This window comes from Podarcis tiliguerta (genome assembly GCF_965153285.1).
Source record: "Podarcis tiliguerta genome assembly, chromosome: 8".
In the NCBI taxonomy this organism is placed as follows: Eukaryota; Metazoa; Chordata; class Lepidosauria; order Squamata; family Lacertidae; genus Podarcis; species Podarcis tiliguerta.
The window spans coordinates 62,511,064-62,532,028 of NC_139541.1; the positions used below are offsets into that span (position 1 = coordinate 62,511,064).

Genomic DNA, 20,965 nt, shown 5'->3' on the forward strand with positions numbered 1-20,965 from the left:
CAAAGTAGTACAGTCATACCTCGGAAGTTGAATGCCTTGCAAGTTTAATGTTTTGGCTCCTGAACGCCGCAAACCCAGAAGTGAGTGTTCCAGTTTGCAAACATTCTTTGGAACCCGAACATTGGATGCAGCTTCTGTGGCTTCCGATTGGCTGCAGGAGCTGCCTGCAGCCAATCAGAAGCCTCACCTTGGTTTCTGAACATTTTGGATGTCAAACAGACTTCCGGAACAGATTCCATTTGACTTCCAAGGTATGACTGTATATGTTAAGTGGTTTGAGCACTCAAAAGCACTGTGTTTCCTCCAATCAGAGTAAGCCTTTCCCCCTTTAATGAATAAAACAGCCCCACCTCCCTTGCTCTCCATGATACTTACTGCATGGAGACAGTGGAGACGGCAGAGGGGATCTTGCCCATTCCCCCGCTCTCCACCAGCTCAATGGCTTGCTTCATCTCCATCTTGTGATAGAAGGCAATCAGCTGGGGCTCCTTCGACCTCTCCCCAGCAATTAGGCACTTCTTCACGTATTTCTTGTTGAAGCGATTCAGCCTTTGCAAGGGGATGAGAAAGACAACAACAATGTAAAGCTACAATAAGCATCGCCCACCCTGAAGATTCTGGACAGCAGCTCCTATCATTTCCTGGCAACTGGTCATGTTGATTGGGGGCGATGGGTGTTCGAGTCAAACGACATGGGGTGTGTGGTGTGGTGGCACAGCTTAGCCAGTCTGGGGTTTAGCTCATAAAAAATAGCACCATGTAACTTGCCCAGAGTCCTTGAGATTAAGCCCCCCCCCCATGTTAATGTGGCATCTTAGAAACCCGAAACAAAAGAATTCCCAAACATGATTATTACAAAAATCCAGTTACAATAGTAGACAATAATAATTGTAAGCAACTTATTATTTTCTCCCCTAGCTCAGTAGCACTTACTTGTCCTTCCAGTGGTGATGGCCATAGTGGCCACAAATGTCCTCAATCCCAGTCAAAAGATGATCCAAGAACTATTTGAAGGAGAGAGGAAAAGAAAAAGTATGGATTTTGCCTCATCTACAAGGCACACCTGATCTCTGCAATAGAAGCACAACCTGGTGTTGATGTGATCTCTCCTTGCCAACCCCCCTCCACGCTCCATCCCTTTCATCTGCAGTATTTTGCACCTAGGACAAATGTGACTGTAGTGGCAGCACACACAGAGCTCATGGGTATTGTTTTAGCATGACACGGGGAGCGATGAGGGATGCAGCTCATTAAACGTTTTGGAGGAGAGAATATCATGGTCTGCTCTCACCCCGTTCCAGTGCAGCTCTAGCATAGGATTTCTCTTTCACCGGCTGGTGAAGTTAAACAAACCCTGGAAAGATGTATGTGCTTCCTTTCCTGTGCTGCAGCACACATTTAACTGGTTAAAAAGGTGGGGTGGATGCGAACTTCGCATCTGTATAATAAAGGCCAGATATTGCACTATAACTATGGAAAAGGGAATTGCAGCAAGGCTAAAATACAACTTACTGACTGTGCAGGAATGTTCTTTAGCAATTGAACTGGGGTGTGTATGAGACACACACACACACACACACACAGAGAGAGAGAGAGAGAGAGAGAGAGAGAGAGAGAGAGAACCAATGCTACACAGCATGCCATTAGAGCAGGCATAGGCAAACTCGGCCCTCCAGATGTTTTGGGACTACAACTCCCATCATCCCTGGGCCTGTCAGCTACTGTCAGCTAGGGATAATGGGAGTTGTAGTCCCAAAACATCTGGAGGGCTAAGTTTGCCTATGCCTGCATTAGAGTATCATCCCTCGGCCTTTTCAGGCTGGGACTCATTAATCCCAACCTAAATCAAATCAAAACTAGGTTCCATATTTAAAATACATGTTCCTCTCTTTCTTCTCTTGGGGTTTTTCTAGTATTTATGCTTCGGACATACTGGTTTAACTGTTGGCCCTTCCCCCAAAGGATCTGGGAGTTGTACCGTATTTTTCGCACGATAACACGCATCCGAACATAACACACACATAGTTTTTAGAGGAGGAAAACAAGAAAAAAAATATTCTAAACGAAACAGTGGATGCATGATTTTTGTGATTCATGCTGTGGCCACAGACATGTGATCTGACGGTGAGGTTGGGGTAGCCCAATGCAAAAATCCTGAGGATCCATGTGGATCCATGCTTTGTAACCACGTTTTTCCACCACTGTGGCCCCAGGCAACAGTGAGTGCGTGATTTTTTTGGTGCAAGCTGTAGCCATGGACATGCTTTGTAACCACGTTTTAAGTGGGGAGGGAAGGAAAAGCACTCAAGGGACAAGGAACACACGTGGGGTGGGTGGAGAAGGATGCTGTTAATAATGCAGAAGAGGGGTATAAGAGGAGAAGGCTCCTCTCCTCTCCCGCTTTGCTCCTTTAAAGGCTCTGCTTCTCTCCCTCCTCCCGGCTCGCTGAAAAACTTTGCTACTATTTAGCCAGCTAAGTGGGGAGGAGAAGGGACAGAGAGCCTGATTGTGAAAAACTTTGCTGCTATTTAGCGAGCTGTTCTCTCCCTCCTCCCCGGCTCGCTGAAAAAAACAGCTCCGGACTCGTGTAAGCGGCACCTCTCCTCTCCGCTTTGCTCCTTTAAAGCAAGCAGGCTCTCTGTCCCTCTCTCTTCCCCACTCAGCGGCTCTTCTCCCGCTTTGCTGTTTCAAAGCGAGCCACGGAGGAGGGAAGGAAGGGGAACCATGGATCCTCTGCTCACGACTGCAGCAGATCCCCCCACCATCCGTAGGCATTCGCTCCATAACACGCACAGACATTTCCCCTTACTTTCTAGGAGGAAAAAAGTGAGTGTTATGGTGCGAAAAATACGGTATTTATTTATTTCATTTTGTTTCATAAAATGTATGTGCTGCTTCATTGGAAACTGCTTTGAGCTTCTTTAATTTTTTTACCAAGGGTACAAAACAATAACACTGTCAGTAAAAACAGTTAAAAGCAACAATTTAAAGAATTAACAAAATAAAACCAGCAATAAACTAAAAACACATTAAAGCAGACATTGACATTCCACGTATCTGATTAGACTCGTCTAAACAAAAATGCTCTTAGCAGGGTCCAAAAAGAGAACAGTGAAGGCGCTTGCCTGACGGCAATAGGGGTTACATGTGCAGGATGGTAGTTAGAGGCCTGTCAAAATTCTTGAACGCAAGTTACAGTTAGTTTCCAGAATTACGGGTGTGGGAGAGAAGGGAGCTATGACTGTAAAGATCTAGTATTTTAAAAATTGTTATGCAGACATATTCTCACCCCGCCCCCCAGTTGCCGCCACCACATTCTTCTTCTACAACTTTTTTAAAAAGCTACTAGTGTGGAAAAGTTACAGTTTATCTGCAAAAGCCTTCCCACTTTCTGTTGGTATATCTAACGGATTTTGAGTATGACAACTTTATCAGATGGGCTGATCCTACGATTAGACAGAGTGAGGCAGTCTCACTGGGAAGCTGATTTTCAAAGGGCAGCAAAGGTTTGTTATTTTGCACTTTTGCTACCAGGGAGAGGAGAGGTGCTTGCTGGACTTTCATATTCAGGTGCTGAATAACTTGACAGGCCTTGGTGCTTGGCGTGGGGCACCAGTTGCTATTTCACCTCAGGTAGAAAAACTCTGGCCCTGAATTGCTATTTCTTAACTCTGGTACGTATGTGGAGATCCTTTTCCCTGGAGTCAAAGGAACTTGTTATTCTAGAAACAAGAGGCAAACCATCTTTGACAAGAAACTGCCATATTCAAAACCCACTAGGCACAACTAGACCACTGGAATGCTTTTGCAAATAAACTATAGCTTTTCCTCAGGATCTAGCAAATTTTGTTCTTTTGGGGTGTGAGTGGTTTAGAATTGGTACTGCCACCTTTCCCCCCTGTCACTGGGGAGATCCATCTTAGGTGTGACCCACGTGGTTCTGACCCATTAGCAGGAAATAACTGAATTTGAGGACACGGGTATACATGCAGTGCCTTGATCAGCTGCTAGGTGGCACCAGCAAGCTATACCAACCAGTGCTTTGTTGAATTAAGTTATGGGAAATCTTTGAGACAAGGAATACTGGATGATTTTAGGTGACATAGTTCAGCCTCCAATAAATCTTTTTGTGTGTGTGTTCTTAAGTTAAATGTTATTTTGTACTTTGTAAAGTGTAACTTGGAACCCGATATGAACTAGAAGAGTAGTAAGTATGGCTAGACAATCAGCCTATTACCGATTCATGTTATTTCATCCCACTTTTTGCAAACAAAACACAAAAAAACCACACATACCATCACATTTAAATTGTATACATTTTGTACACATTCTTCCTCTAAAATAAGCATTGGGGGGGGGTTCCTTTCCTCCCATAAAATATGCTTTTTGTGTGTGTTAACAGCATGACAAAATGTAGAGAAGTGTATAATGTGGTTGATAGCTCTGTTACGATTTCCATGTTAAAGTCTGTGACAGGTGAATTAGGCCAGTTTGCTTTTCAATGCAAACTCTAGTATTAAGGCAGCTAAACAGAGGTTCTTTCTCTCTCTCTCTCTCTCTCTCTCTCACACACACACACACACACACACACACAGAGAGAGAGAGAGAGAGAGAGAGAGATATCACTCAGCACAAAGTAAAACAGAACTATTACCTGAGTATGAATTTCCTCATTGATGGACCTCTTAGTCTCCTGCTTTTTTTTCACAGCCAAGAGATCTACCAAAGGGCGGATGGTCATTCCCTGTGGAGACATAAGCCTGGTTGAATTCAGCACGCCTTAAAGACGGACTCTAGACTGTGTTTGGTTGGATTAATTTAGCTTTTACTCCACTTTACTCCCCCATATCCCACTAGTTCCCGCCCCCTTTCTTGGGGGACCATTAAAAATGGTCTCCTTAAGTACAGTCTGGTCTACCACCTCCATTTGTTGCATGACCTCATTGCTGCCATGATGCCCCCAGGCCTGGGAAACAGAGGGCTTCTACAGGCCTACCTGCACAAACACTGTGAAGAAGATGACCGTAATGATGGCAGTGAGGAACATGTCTCTCATTGGGAAGTGATCGTATCTGAGGAGGTAACCCAAGGAGAAGGCAATGGCACCTCGTAGGCCACCGTAGGCAATGATGAACTGATCCTTTGGAGTCAACTTCACAATGCGGAATTTGTTAATGAACCATGTCAGCCCCAGGACACCTGAGGAAATGATAAAAAGGAATGGTAACAGTTAAGGGGAAAGTAAAGTTCAGGGTCCGTATATTGTCGCTACAGATGGGAAGGCAAAGAATTCTGCCACGTAGCTAAAAATTATGTCAAATTTGTATAATTTGGGTGGTATTTGACACTAGCCCTACGCGGTGCATGCTACCAAATTTGAATGAGGAAGTCACCAAACACACACAGATGTGGCTCCAATGAGGTTTGAAATGCAGTCTTTAAAAGCAGAGAGAAAGAGAGAGGCTCAGCCAATACATCTGGAAATCACTATGAACCACGTTTTTTGAGACAGCGATGAACCTAGCCTCCTCCTGGGCTCACGCAACTCCCCCCCCCCCTTCACCTCCTGCAAGGAAGAGTTTGAAAATTTCACTTGTTGTTTGTTGTTGTTGTTGTTGTTGTTGTTGTTGTTAGCCACCTTCTGTGATGTTTTCTGAACCTTACAAACCGTTGTTAATCTTAACTATTCTTAACTAACTTGAAACAAGCCAACTTCAAAAAAGCACAAGTTCAGGATTCAAGTGCTAATGCTAAGCTGCAGCCGACTGAAATCAAAAGGTGGGGAATGTGAGGAAGATTAGACTCGTTCCCATCTTGATAAATGATGGTTTCTCATGATGTCCAAAATGCGGCCATAATGTGCAAACGTGGAATACATGAAGCTCTCGGCACAAGAAAAGCATTCAGATGCCTTGGGCTTGTTTGGGGGGATCCTTTTCCTGTTAAGCCTGCTGCTCTGGCCCTTTTCAGGCCTTACACACCTGAGATTTGAGGCCCGCCTTCGGCAGCACAAGCTGTGGGCAGAGGCCACCCCCACATCTCCCACCACTCTTGCAACTTTTCCTCCCACAGCCTCACCTAAAACCCTAGCGATCAAGCAGAAAAGCAGGGTGCAGATGACGAAGGTCCAGTTCCAGTGATGCTTCCCGGCCACAGTGGACACACCGAGGAAAATGAAGATGAGGGTTTCGCTGACGCTGCTCCACATCTTCAGGAAGTACTTGATGGTGGTGTGGGACTTATGGGAGATGTTGGCTTCCACGTAAGGGCGCATGACCACTCCGGCAGCAATGAGCCTGCAAGGGAGGAAGAAGTATGCTATGGAAAGCCACAGAGCAGGCAGGATTCGTTCATTTCTTCTCAAGAATCAGGGAGGCCTTGTTACCTTTGCAGACTCTATACAGTCCACAACAGCCAATTTCGACTGGGCCTAAGAGATTAAGGAATGGGCCAAAACCCTGTAGTAGATCACATGTTTTGTCTGCACGGAAGTCCCAGATTCCATCTGTGACATACCCAGTTAAAAAGCTTAGGGGCAGGAGAGACCTTTACATAAGTGTCAGAAAAGACACTTGGGGGGGCTAGATCCCAGCGTAAAGATAGCTCCTTCCAGCTTATAGTGGAAAGAGTGCATCTCAGTGGGTACAGCATCTGCTTTGCATGCAAAGGTTCAATCCCTGGCATCTCCCATTCGAAACCCTTGAAAGCTGCTGCCAGTCAGTGTGAGCTGAGTGGAGCAACAGTCAGACTTCATTCCCTGCCCAAAGAAACAGGAATGTCTGTGGACAGGCTCATGCACACCAATACATCACTTGGGCTCCAGTGGCATTTCAAGCAGCATCACGCCAGTTGTAAAAAGTTATGGCTTCCCCCAAAGAATGAAGGGAAGTGTACCGTATTTTTTGCTCTATAAGACTCACTTTTTCCCTCCTAAAAAGTAAGGGGAAATGTGTGTGCATCTTATGGAGCGAATGCAGGCTGCGCAGCTATCCCAGAATCCAGAACAGCAAGAGGGATTGCTGCTTTCACTGTGTAGCGATCCCTTTTGCTGTTCTGGCTTCTGAGATTCAGAATATTTTTTTTCTTGTTTTCCTCCTCCAAAAACTAGGTGCATCTTGTGGTCTGGTGCGTCTTATAGAGCGAAAAATATGGTAGTTCGTTATAAGGGTGTTAAGAGGGAGGGCCGAAGGTTGAAGAAGGCTGCAGTAAAGCAACAGGGCCATGTATTCAAGTATTGACAGCTGAAAATCGGGGTTGGGGGGCCCTAACTCCCTCTGCAGTGCTCCCATGTCCTTCTGCCCAGATTGGATTCACATAATCATAGAGTTGGAAGAGACACTACTCCAACTTCAGACATGAAGGAATCTTTTGCGCAACATGGGGCTCGAACCCACAATCCTGAAATTAAGAGCCTCGTGCTCTACCAACTGAGCTATCTCTATTGCTTCTCCTTTGCCTGCTGGTTTCAAACTATGCAAGTGGGGGCCACTGTTCCTTTTCTGGCTGATGCAATCCAGCCCGACGATGACTCACTTGTTGAGCTTGGTGGGGAGCTGTTGCTATGTCAGCCTCTAAGAAAACAGGGTTACAAAACAGGAAGAGACCATGTATTTTGCTGGACCAATTGGGAGAGCTTTCATACAGTGCAGGCTTCATACATGGAGACAGTGCCTTTGTAGAAAAAGACTTGTACACTGGTGTGTGTGTGCGTGTGTGCGCATGCAAAAGGGAGATCAGGTGGAGAGCTGGGTAATTTGAAGCAGACCTGCAAGGGTTTCTCACCCCCAACAATAAAACAATAGAAAGTAAACTTGCACCAAGTTGAATAAAATACGGGGCCCCCACCCACTGCTGAAATGTTGCCAGGAGAACTTGTACACTGGGGGGCTCACTGGGGCATAATGGTAGGCCCAGCCTGAACACTTCCCCCTCCTATCCCCACCCAGATGCCAACAGGTGGCGGGGGGCTTGTGGGGCACTGGGTCCAGGACAAGGGTGCTGGAGGGGAGGGGAGGGGAGGGGAAGAGAGAGGGTGCCCTGGGAGAGATGAAAGATTGGGCAGCTTATCTGTGCTCTCACACAGCAGAAAAGGAGGCTGGAGTGGCTCAGCATGGTCAATTTGGGGAGGCCCGAAGAGGTCTAGGCCCCTTAGAGCTGGCGCCTATGGTTGCAGGTCTTTGTCCAGCTCTGCTAACTAACTTGAGAATTTTGTTTTAGAATTCCCGATCCACAGTGACTCATATGTAGGTCTTCACATACAGATGCATGCTATCCTAGTGGCTGCATTCACATGTAACATTTAGCACAAGATTTGTTTTTGAGCTAGCGGCTGCTGTTTCGTTCTGGGTTTTACAACTTGGTTGAATTTTTGTTTCTGCCCACCACATCGTTATTATGCACCAAAGGCCTGCATATAAGGATTGTATAGATTGTTAGCCTGAAATTAATAAAGACAATCAAGTTAGGTCACAAGGGATACACCCCTTTAGAAAATCCTGAGCCTCCATAGGTCTGTCTCCATCTAAGGCCGCTTCCTACATTCCAACTCAAATGTGGCATCCAAGCCCCCCCCCCCCCCCACCGCCAGACTTACGCCATGATGCCCGAGAGATGGAACAGTTCTGCGGACAGGTACGCCATGTAGCTGTAAAGAAAGACGAAGAGGGGCTCGATGACACGGATATGGGAAGTGAAGCGGGAGGTGAAGGCTCCGATGATGCCATAGACAACCCCGACAAAGACGCCCCCCAGAGACACCACAAAGAAGCTGAGGAAACCCAGGATGATATTGGTAAAGGTGACTTTGTCGAACGTAGCAAACTCTTCAAAAAGGTGGTAGAGAACCTGGAACGACAAAAGTGGGAGGGAGGGAGGGATAAGCAATGTAAGCTCACGGGAGCGCTGATCAGAGGTTGGCCACGGGTGTGCCAACATGAGAGAGACGAGAAATTAGTATCCCACAAGGCAAGTGGGGAGGTTTCGAGAAATGGATCAAAAGGGAGCATTAAAAATAGACAAGAGCTCATCCTGCTGGATACAAACCTCGTTCCTAATTGCTGCCTTAAGAGTTATCAAGGCTAATGCAGACAACTAAGCAGCCCTCCTCTAGTTGGAAAAGAGCTGCCATTTTGCTCTGCTTTCACCAGTGAGTTGGTTAATACAGTGGTGCCCCGCAAGACGAAATTAATTCGTTCTGCGAGTTTTTTCGTTCTACGAGTTTCTTCGTCTTGCGAAGCACCAATGTGTATTGACGGTTTCCCATAGGAATGCATTGGCGGTTTTTAAAAAAAGGCGCAAGACGTTTCGTCTTGTGAAGCAAGCCCATAGGGAAATCCGTCTTGCAAAGTAACTCAGAAAACGGAAAACTCTTTCGTCTTGCGAGTTTTTCGTCTTCCGAGGCATTCGTCTTGTGGGGCACCACTGTATGCCGTTAGTAGGAATCTGTGTTCCTTTCTCTCTCTCTGACCTCTATACCAGGAATGGGGAACCTTTGGCTCCCCAGATGATGAAGAATTCCCACAGGACCCAGCAAACACACTCAACAGCCAGGTGTAATGAGAGTTATGAGTTGAGAAAATCTGGAGGGCCAAAAATTCCTCACCACTGCCCTACACCTTCAGTGTCACCCCTAGGGCTTTTTAAAACATTTTTTTTTGCATGCAATGAGCCTGGTTTCCTAAACCATTGTTCAGGAACTGAGTGATGAATATTGGGTTCACATGTCTCCCATGTGTTGGTTTCAGGGCTCTGATCCTTATCCTTTGTTATGTCCGTTTACTATTCAGGATCTTCAGCTAGACTCAGATCATGGGTAAACTGACATTAAACCACAGTTCCTTGTTTCAGATGTAGCAGGGAACTGTGGCTTAATGAGAATAGGATTCGAGTGTCAAAGCCAGTCTGCAACAGAAATTGAAAAGATGGAAAATGTGCAGGCTCGTTCTTGGCTTAATGACCAACCCTTTGAAGGGAATGATGATACTTAATTTCTAAGAGGGGCTGTTTTGACTTGTAAATGATTCATTCAAAAAAACTGAATATTTCTTTCTAACTTAAGAGTCAGCAATAGCAATAATACTGATGGATGCTGATGAAAACAGTAAATATATCTAAACACATACTAGTCTGCGCCAGTCTAGTGTTCTCTCTCTAAAAACAATTGGCCAGGAGCAAGAGTGCTATCCTAACTTTTTGACATTTTAATTTTTAGATCCTGTTTTAATATTTAGCTATTTATTCCTTGCTGAAGCACATTCAGTACAGTCTCCATTGTCAAATGCTTTTTCGAAGTGGGAAGTGAAATCCAAAGCCTGGTCCATCAGTGTCAAAATACCAAAACTCCACTGTACAATTTTCTTGGAATTTCAACCTTGACCAGCACAGAGCTTTTTTCAAAGACTGCCTATTAACTCTGTCCTTCTTCAGCCTCCCTTACTGTTACAGAGCTCTAGAAGAGTTACAAAAGACCATCATTAGAAAAACACCACCACTTTCCTTTGTTGAGACGTCTAAGATGAGCATGAGCTACAACATAGGTCTAAAAGACCTCATTCGCACATTGTGGCAAACTATAAACCATGGTTTACTGTGTGCAAGCAAACTGGTCCCATCTTGTTCCCCTCCATTCCCCCCAACACACATTAGGAGGAAACTAAACCATGAGTCCTACTTTAGCATTACATCTGAACCAGGGGCCATGGTTCAATTTGTTCCCCAAAAGACACAATCTGTAGACAATCTTTGTTTTTGGCTCACTGATCAGGAGTTGTTGTTGAGAGCAAAACAATCCAGGTTCCCTGGCTTGGATGCAGGGCAAAGCTAGGAACTGTGGTTTGTTTCTCCCCAGTGTCAGCAGGGAGGAACAAAAAAGCCAAGTTCATTGAATTCACAATAGTAAACACACAGTAAACTATGGTTTACTGTGATGTGTGAATTGGCTTGTGTAAAACGGATGGGATATCTGTGGCACTTCAGAAATTTGTGGACTCCAACCCCCAGCATCCCTAGCCACTGGCCATGGCAGCTGGGGCTGATGGGAGTTGGAGTCAGTCCTACAACATCTGGAAGGCCGCAGGTTCCACATTCCTGCTGTATAAACTTGGCTAAAACTCTCCTGCTGCTTTAACGTTGCTCCTCTTGCTCTCCATTTCCATTACATATGGTGTTTTTTATAGCTTCTCCCTTCCCAAGATTCTACTGCTTATTCAGGGATGGCATTTAAAAAAAACAGTCCGGAGGGGAGGCTTATTAGAGCCAATTTATAGATTCAGCTCCCCTGGGCAAATGAGCTTTGCCCTACCAGGATGGAAGGGAAAATCCCACCCTTCTTAGGTCAGATTCAGAACCAAGTTCACCAGTGAACTCAACCAAAGGTGATGGGGTGGAGGGACGTGTGGGTCCCCGGAGAGCAAGTGCCAGTCAATGTATAAGGCAGCTTCCTATGTTCCTAGGAGAAGCAAACAAAAAGGGCAAGGCCTCGTAGCATGGCACTCCCTGCCTTGGCCCATTAAAGCAATGGTCCAAAGGTTGCTCAGCGTCCAATGTCTTGGAGAGATCTCTCCGGTTTGGAACATTGCATCCTCTTTCTCGCCATGCCCTGTGTTCTGGAAAGGCATGTGCAAAGGGGAAAACAAGATCACAAACTCTAGTGTTGCAGACAATGGAGAAAGAAGAAGAAGAAGAAGAAGAAGAAGAAGAAGAAGAAGAAGAAGAAGAGGAGGAGGAGGAGTTTGGATTTGATATCCCGCTTTATCACTACCCGAAGGAGTCTCAAAGCGGCTAACATTCTCCTTTCCCTTCCTCCCCCACAACAAACACTCTGTGAGGTGAGTGGGGCTGAGAGACTTCAGAGAAGTGTGACTGGCCCAAGGTCACCCAGCAGCTGCATGTGGAGGAGCGGAGACGCGAACCCGGTTCACCAGATTACAAGTCCACCGCTCTTAACCACCACACCACAAACCTTCCTCTATCCACTTTCTCTATGCCATGCACAAATTCACGAACTTCTATCATTTCACTTCTTTCCTGCCTTTTCTCCAAACTAAAAAGTCCCAAATGCTGCAACCTTTCCCCTTTATCATTTCGGTTGCCCTTTCCTGAACCTTTCCCAACTCTAAGACATCCTTTTTTTAAGGTGAGATGACCAGAACGGCGCACTGTATCCCATGAAGTGAGGCATTCAAAGAGCTGGTGTTGACCTTTAAGGCCCTTAGGATCGGGATTCCTGAAGGACCATCTGTCTCTATGGGTAGCAAGACCTTCAGCAGAGGACCATCTTAGGGATGCCTCACCATCTGAGGCAAAGTGAGAGGCTACCAGGGCAGCGCTCCAGAGAAAGGACACAGCTCACATGCACAAGGTTGGCTCTGTTTGCAAACCACAGTCTGTCAGCATTCAGTCTGCCTCAGGCCAAGTGAGGATTCAATGATCTAAGCCTTATGAATTACTGTGTGTACTACTAGTAGCAAAAAATTAAAAACCCCAGGGGACAATAATAGTGAACAGGACTGAGAACACTGCAAGCGGAGATCTGTTTACACTACTGGGCATATATTGACATCAGGCAGGCAGGCGCCTTCACTATACCCTTTTTGGCGCCGGCTAAAACATTTTTGTTTAGGCAAGCCTGTACAGAGATGCAGAATGCTGGCGTGTGTTTTAAACTGGGTTTTTAGCTTATTGTTGATTCTAATTATTTTTTGAAAGCTTTGGAAATGTTGCTTTTAACTTTTTTTTAAAAAAAACCTGATAATCTTATGATTTGATTCTTTTCAGGGTGGCTTTGATTTAAATCAAATCAATTTAAATCAAGATTTAAATCACTAGTCAGAAAGACTCATTCTTGCTGGTATAATCTTAATATTTACAACCAGATGACAGTTTCATTTTTGGAATAATAATTTTTCAGAGCACTTTTTACAGTTATACCAAAAAACACTGATTTGGTTATACTATTAGAAATACAAAGACAGGTAATTATGAAATTATTGTTTAGATTTGGACAACTTTTCTGCTGTACTTTATTGGAAGGAGAAAAATAATCATTTCCTTAATAACAATTTAAACAATTTATTTAACTAAAACAATAACATTACAGCATATGTATCCATGTTGGTTAACTGATGTGGTTAAACGATTTAAAAAAAACACACACATGAAAAACTTAAAATAAATCCTTATTTCCTGATGAATAGCCTTTGGACTATAATGTAACTTAAATAGAAAACTTTTTAGAAATATTTTTCCTCCAAAAGCATTTTATTTTAAAAATCTAATTTAAATTTTTAAAAAATCTGATTTAAATAAAAAAATCTGATTTTAAAAATAATAATCCATTTTTTTAAATAAAAAAAATCATTGATTTTTATCCACCCTGATTCTTTTTGCAAAGTGTTTTGAGGTTTAATTGCAATCAAGCGGTCCATGAATCTTGTGAAATAGATAAATATATTAAGTAGCAGGGAACACATGAGAAATGAAGCAGTAGGATTGAACCCTCCTATTCCCTTTGGTGCAATGAGAGCAGCCCCAACCCCCCCCCCTTGAACATTGGCCCCACACTAGAATTGATTTGAGGTTGAATTTGGATTGAGTGTTTCTGGTTTGCATGCGCGTGACGTGCACAGCCTTAGAAACTAACAAATTACATTTTCCATTTAGAGATCTCAGAACTCTGTTGTTTCTTAGAATTCCTGAGCAACACCAGGTACTTTCTGCTAGTCTACGATATATTTTGGAAAGTGGTTTGTCTGATCACTGTTCACCTCTAAAGCAATGCTATTTTTCTAGGAAAAAGAGGTCCCGGAGCTCACCGTGAACTTCTCCCTTGTTCTCTTAGAATGGCAATGGTGCCCCACCTGAGAGGTGCCAGAGTTGAGCTCCGGCTGAAAAAAAAAGCCCTGCTCTTATGATATCATATCCAAACTTTTCATGAGAGTTCCAGAGATCAAGGAGGCCATTTTGAATCAAGATGGTGAGCTGAACAAAACTGCACTGGTTTTAATCACTGATTTAAAAACTGTACCGCTTTTCTGATTTCTTTGAATTCCTATGTAAAGCTTGGTACGAGACTGTGAGTTACAGTACGCCTAAGCACTGCACGGGACGCGGGTGGCGCTGTGGGTTAAAGCCTCAGCGCCGGGGGTTGCCGATCGAAAGGTCGGCGGTTCAAATCCCCGCGGCGGGGTGCGCTCCCGCTGTTCAGTCCCAGCGCCTGCCAACTTAGCAGTTCGAAAGCACCCCTGGGTGCAAGTAGATAAATAGGGACCGCTTACTAGCGGGAAGGTAAACGGTGTTTCCGTGTGCGGCTCTGGCTCTCCAGAGCAGCGATGTCACGCTGGCCACATGACCCGGAAGTGTCTTCGGACAGCGCTGGCCCCCGGCCTCTTAAGTGAGATGGGCGCACAACCCTAGAGTCTGTCAAGACTGGCCCGTACGGGCAGGGGTACCTTTACCTTTAAGCACTGCACATTCAACTTGATTTATAACAATGCATAGCAACACACGGCTTTCCTGCCTCCACAGTCCCACTGGTCTCTACTCAATAGCACAGGGTGTGAGGGGGGGGGGGGGAGAGCTGGCAGAAATGCCTTCCTCTTGGGCAAGGAGGACTCTGTGTCCCACCCATTAGGAAGGGGAGTAGAAGCACCCCCTGGGTAGCTTCGCAGCATTTTGGAACTGGAAACGCTGCTGCCAAAACAGAACACCAACAGGTTCAAACTGTCAAAGGGCAAAGGAGTTCACTAGCTGCAATAAATCACAACCACGCCAGAGAAACCCCTTCTGGAAAAGGCAAGGAGCACCACCCTCCTGAGTCACTACGAAGTAACAGTACACATCTTGGGCAGCAGAGGCCTCAACCCAAATGAGTCACCCACCCATGCCCTTTTGCCACATTGGTAGTCATAAATCAGCTTTCCGACGCCCTCCTTCCCCCTGCCCTTTCAAGTGCTTTCTGATGGGTGAGGTGAAAATCCACATCTGCCTTAGCAACGGAAGGCATGGCAAGGCGATGCCCATTGACAATTTAAGCACGCACAAATCCCACCAGGTGTGCGAGCCTGAATGTTTGTAGCTGGAGAGAGACAAATAGACTTCAGTCCCAGCTTGGCTCTCCTCTGTCCCTGCCAGGTCACACGTTTGGCAGGCGATAAGGTGAGATGTGGGAAGCTGCATGTCCCCCAAAGGCTCTCCCCCACCCCCGCAAAGAGCAGGGAGCATCAAATGTGCCACAGGAACCTAGGACATTGCCTTACAGCAAGTCAGACATTGGGCCTTCAAGCTTAGTAACATCTACACAGACTGGCAATGGCACCCAAGGGCTTCAGCCAGAGAGCCTCTTCCGCTCTACCTGGAGATGCCAGGGATTGAGCCTGGGAACTTTTGCATGCAAGATAACTGCCCTAGCACTGGAACACAGGCAGCTGCCTTATACAGAGCCAGACTGTTGCTCCAGCTAGTTTATTAATGTCTACACTGACTGGCAAGAGAGCCAGTGTGGTGTGGTGGTTAAGAGCGATAGACTCGTAATCTGGTGAACCGGGTTCACGTCTCTGCTCCTCCACATGCAGCTGCTGGGTGACCTTGGGCTACTCACACTTCTTGAAGTCTCTCAGCTCCACTCACCTCACAGAGTGTTTGTTGTGGGGGAGGAAGGGAAAGGAGAATGTTAGCCACTTTGAGACTCCTTCGGGTAGTGATAAAGCGGGATATCAAATCCAAACTCTTCTTCTTCTTCTGGCAGCAGTTCTCCAAGGTTTCAGAGTTGGGGGGGGGGGGAATCTTGCCTGGAGAATCTAGGGATTGAACCTGGGACCTTCTCCCTGCAAGGCCGATGCTCCCCACTGAGCTACAGCCCTTCCCCTTCTTGCAACCAGACCAACACAAGAGCTACAGCAAAGGCACAACTGCTTCTTCATTCTCAGCCATTTGCTGACAGCAATTCCTCACCGGCAAAGTGGAAATCATGCCCTGGCTGATCATCCAGTTTACATCCAGGTCATTCTTAAGAGACTTTGCCTTACAGTATACGGCAGAGGTAGAGCCCAGGGGTCGGAGGTAGCCCTCCAAGCCACACTATCTGGCCCTCAGGACTGTCCCCCATGCTACAACCCCTCCCCAGATACCCCGCTTCTCCAGACCAAGCCCCTCACCACCCCTGCTTTGCAAACAAAAGGGATTTTCAGCAAACTAGACCATGTGCTTCCTCTGATAATGCCTTTCACTTGCTTGGATGGAGGACAGAGAAGGATGGGTGTGTGTGTGTAAAAACCAACCTAATATTCAAAGATAGCATGTACATTTGTTGCTACATCACACCCTTCCTGCAAAATTCCATGGCATATACGTGATCAGTTTTGGAGACAAAGGTGGACTGTGTACCTTGACCAACATACCAAGGGTGATATGCAAAGTACTCGTTCCTTTTGCACAAGTACCGTATTTTTTGCTCTATAAGACTTACTTTTTCCCTCCTAAAAAGTAAGGGGAAATGTGTGTGCGTCTTATGGAGCGAATGCAGGCTGCACAGCTATCCCAGAAGCCAGAACAGCAAGAGGGATTGCTGCTTTCACCTCTTGCTATTCTGGCTTCTGAGATTCAGAATATTTTTTTTCTTGTTTTCCTCCTCCAAAAACTGGGTGCGTCTTGTGGTCTGGTGCGTCTTATAGAGTGAAAAATACGGTATTTATGCTTGTGCAATGGAATATCCTACACACACATCCCCAAATCTGTTCCGGAGGGTTGGGAGAACCCCTAGAACTGATTTAGGGGGTGCACAAGGGGAGAAAAGAAGAGAAAGTTCCACTGCAGAAGTCCTTGAGCCGATGGAACAAGTCATGTAGCACTACTCTGGATACAACTCTACATTCCCATTCTTGTGCCAACCCGTTTGTGTGGTGCTTGACGGATAGTGCCCTAGGGATCAGATCTGCTTCCTATCCTTCCACCTTAAACAGAGCCCCAAATCCAAAACCTGAGGCAGCTGGCACATGTTCCAACTTACGGTCCATTTCACTTACCACAGTGACCGCATCATTCAACAAAGACTCGCCGAACACCAAAATGTGCAGCAGCTCGTTTATGTGGATCTCCTCAAACACAGCCAGCACGGCAACAGGGTCCACTGCCGAGATGATGCTGCCAAAAAGCAGGCAGGCCAGGAGTTCGGTGTCCTGCAAACCGGTGCCGTTGATCTGGCACACGGCGTACATCAGCGAGCCCACAAAGAAGGCGTTCCACAACGTCCCCAGCACGGCGAAGATCAAGATGGTGCCCAGGTTCTCTGTGAACTGGCGTAAGGGGAGGAAGTAGCCGGCATCCAAGATGATGGGCGGGAGCAGGAAGAGGAAAAAGACGTCTGACTCTAGGATTGGAGGGGTCTCTCCCACAGCTTTGATGAGCCCCCCGACCAGCAGTCCTACAACAATCAGCAAGCAGCTCTCTGGAACTATACTGGAAATGGTTGGAATCACGTGGAACCCTGGAAGGGGAGAGAGAAGCAAGATGGTAAAGGCCAGTTACTCTTCAGCTGCATTGTGTTGACCCCCAGAACTTCTTCCACCCACAGTTACACAAAAAGCTTTTGTCCATCTGGTGCCGTCTATATATTTTGGACTATGACTCCCTTCAGCCGCAATGAGTACAGCCATCCTGATGGGAGTTGTATTCCAAAACACCTGGAGGGCATCAGGTTGGCAAAGGCCGAACGAAGAGAATGGCACAGAGTCGTGGGAGGGCAGAAGGACCTCAACTGAAAGACAAAATTTCAAGTAAACCTGAATTTGCTGTGGGAGAAGTTGAATTCTATTACCCATATACAGTATATTACACAAACCAGATATATTTGCATAAATCCTTCTTTCAGCCTTAGGCTGTAATCCTATATGTGCCCAGGAGTAAGCCGCATTAAAATGAGTGGGAATTACTACTGAGTAGACAGGTATAGGATTTCACTGTGGGAATAAATTAATATGTAATTTCTCTCTCTCTCTCTCTCTCTCTCTCTCTCTCTCTCTCTCACACACACACACACACACACACACTCTTACACATACATCAGCTTCCCAGAGTCCAAAAACCAAGACAGGAGTTTATTTGAGCAAAAGAGTCACTTAACTCAGTTACAGAATGATCCCCTGCCCTTTAATGCTAATGCTCCATGCCACAATTAATTTGCTGGCCTTTATTTTAGCATTTCAGTTGAGTTTTTAGCTGTTTCTTTTAACTGTGGTGTTGTTTTAATTATTCTATATTGTAACAATGCTGTGCAACTCATTTTTACGTTTTGTAAACCATGTCAGAAGTATGCAAACTTAAATTTAGCACACTTAAAAATAATTACAATACAGACATCAAATTTCAATAATTACAATACAGACATCAAATTTCCTCACAGACAGATAGGAACCAAGCAGGTGAGCACCGGATAACATACAGTGCAATAAAACACTGGAAAACATGCACAGCATCTCTTCAAGTAATTAAGTTATACAACAAGTGTTGTAAACAAAATCTGCCCTTTTTCCCTTATGGGGTATCCAAGAGCCCGCACAGAGTCCTTACGTGGGTTCCCTATTGGTAGGAGAAAATAACAGAGGACAACCAGAGAATATTGAGAAGCAAAGCAGCTAGTAAGCCCGATCTTTATTAAAGCTGTTGCAACAGGGTGCTCCCCTCACACACAGGAGGATGGGGAGGACCCAGAACAAAGGTGTGCCTGCCCTTATATAGACATTTTAAATTCCCTGCCCTGGAGCTCAAGACCACCCCTCCATACATCATACATACATCACAGAAGGGGTGTAACCCAAGACCACCCCCCACAAACATCATACCTACATCACAGAAGAGGTGGTCTACAACAGAAATTTGAATGCTGTTGTTTTTCCTGTCTGTCAGGTTATCTGATAATGCCTTATCTGATTGCCTTTCCCCTCTGCCCATTCCTTTGAGATGGTGATTTCCCAATTCCTGAGACAATGGGAAGGTTCCCTCACCCCCTCCCTCCTTGCAGAGAAAACATTTGGTCAGTTTGGGAGTCAAATGGTTTCAGGATGGTCTTCCTGTCCTGCTCCAGACATGTGGTCCACATATCTATGTAGGTGCTTGGTTGGTACATTTATATATATAAGACCTGTAATTTTTTATTACACAAGGTACAGTATTCTGTACCTTGACAGCAACTGGCTACAATACCTAATGCTCTCCAAAAGCCTGAGCAAAGAGGTATGTCTTTAATCAGTGCTGAAAATAAAGCGGAAATAATGACTAACTGCCACTATGGAGAGGGCCGTATCCTGCACCAGTACCCCATCTACTATTGCCTCCACTGGGGAGGGAGCGAAAGCAAGAATGAAATGCCTTGAATCCTGAACAGGAAGTGCTTCGCGCTGCAACGATATGTTGCAAATCGCCATTATAGCTAGAGCTCTTCAATTCGTGCTGCCTTCCTCCCAGAGCTGTTATGGGTTTTGTTAATTCCTCTAAATGCAGCCCTGCTGTTGAGTGGGGGGTGGGAAGACAACTGGTAAGCACGGCATGTTCTGTCCTCCGACTCCCTGGCAAAGGGACCTACAGTATTTTCATGAGAGGCAGCCATTCTTGATCAACACCTCCGTTGCTTTGTTCTTCCATGCTGAATTGCTGGGCAAGTCCAACCATCTGGCTCAGGGCGCAACCTGTTGAGCTGTAAAATGCATCCCTCTGACACTAGGGGTGAGGAGCATGCAAGAGGGTATAACAGAGGCCAACCTGAGATACTCCGGCCAACAGCAGGTTTGTGGCCTGGAGGCATGAGATGTGTGCACAGGGAAGAGGGAAGGAGTAAAGTTCCTGTTCCGGAGGTGAGGATTCTGAACCTGAACGGCATGCAGGGGGAGCCCCAAAAGTGCTGCAACCCAATGAACCTGTGAGGCCAGTCGCTTTCACCCCCACCCCCAGTCTGAAGATGTGGCACCGCCATCCTCGTAACTCCACTGTAGAAGAACTCCTGGAAGCCCGAAGCCTCCCCAGGCTCCATTGCAGAAGATTGTGAGAGAAGGCTGGGCCTCTTTAAGTAGAGGAGCATCCTGCAGCAAAGATGCTGGTAACTATTAGGCTACATCTGGTGTTGCTGCTATGAAAGGGTTCAGTTTGAGAAACTTCAGAGCTTTGTATTCCCCAAAGCACAGGCTTGGAACCAGTCTGTGCCCTGCCTGAGCCACCTTGCCTTGCGTCCAGCCTGAACCTGGTCGAGCCTTGCAGCACCGCAAAGCAGGACAGCAGAACTGGCACCTGTTGGTGGGGCGCTCTGGCCCTGGATTTCCTGCATTAAGCAGAGCGTTGATCAGGATCAGGAGTGGGTAGCCTATGGCCCTCTGGATGCTGCTGAACTCCAACTCCCATCAGGCCAAGCAAGCATGCTCAATGGCCAAGAAGGATGGGAGATGTAATACAGCCACATCTGGAGGGCCAAAGGTTCCCCATTCCTGGTCTACATGGCCTCCAAAATCCTTCCAACTCTGCAATTATCTGAGTTTGCACTCTAGCTGTCTGGCTTTAGCACTTAAGATAATGCAGACATCTTGGCACCGAGAACACAGACCCACCCTCTCCATTCCACTATCTGCCTTTTTAAAAAAATGAAAGTTGGGCTGGTAGGGGATAAGTATTGTGTGGAGTGCTGCCTTAAGACCTGGGGGTGGGTGATTTGTGGGGTGGATGATTTGTGGAGTGGACATTATCCTCCTCCTCAGGCTCCATATTAAATTTCTGGGGTGGGGTGTGGAATTCCATTCACTCATGTATCACTAGAAAACCCAGAATGAAGATTGTTCGATTGGCCTAACCTAAAACAGCTTCCAGAATTTGGACTGTCTGGGTGCGGAACTGCAATTGTTCTTAGCAAGGGAGTACAGCTTGCTGAGCCCAGCTGGTGAAAGGCAATCCTTTTGCACACTGCAGAGAAACACCAGGCAGCCTTCCTGGA

The 20,965-nt window shown here is 46.0% G+C and overlaps 1 protein-coding gene across 1 annotated transcript in view; it reads right to left on the bottom strand.

Annotated features, from left to right (window-relative positions):
• SLC9A1 (solute carrier family 9 member A1) overlaps window positions 1-20,965 on the bottom strand; it is a 72,984-nt gene that overhangs the window by 9,393 nt on the left and 42,626 nt on the right. The window contains exons 2-8 of the mRNA XM_083455048.1: window positions 17,019-17,479; window positions 8,594-8,844; window positions 6,079-6,296; window positions 4,997-5,199; window positions 4,655-4,744; window positions 934-1,004; window positions 376-549 (exon numbers count right to left, since the gene is read on the bottom strand). Of these exons, the coding sequence (XP_083311174.1) occupies window positions 376-549; window positions 934-1,004; window positions 4,655-4,744; window positions 4,997-5,199; window positions 6,079-6,296; window positions 8,594-8,844; window positions 17,019-17,479 (1,468 nt within the window). The remainder of the gene's footprint in view (window positions 1-375; window positions 550-933; window positions 1,005-4,654; window positions 4,745-4,996; window positions 5,200-6,078; window positions 6,297-8,593; window positions 8,845-17,018; window positions 17,480-20,965) is intronic.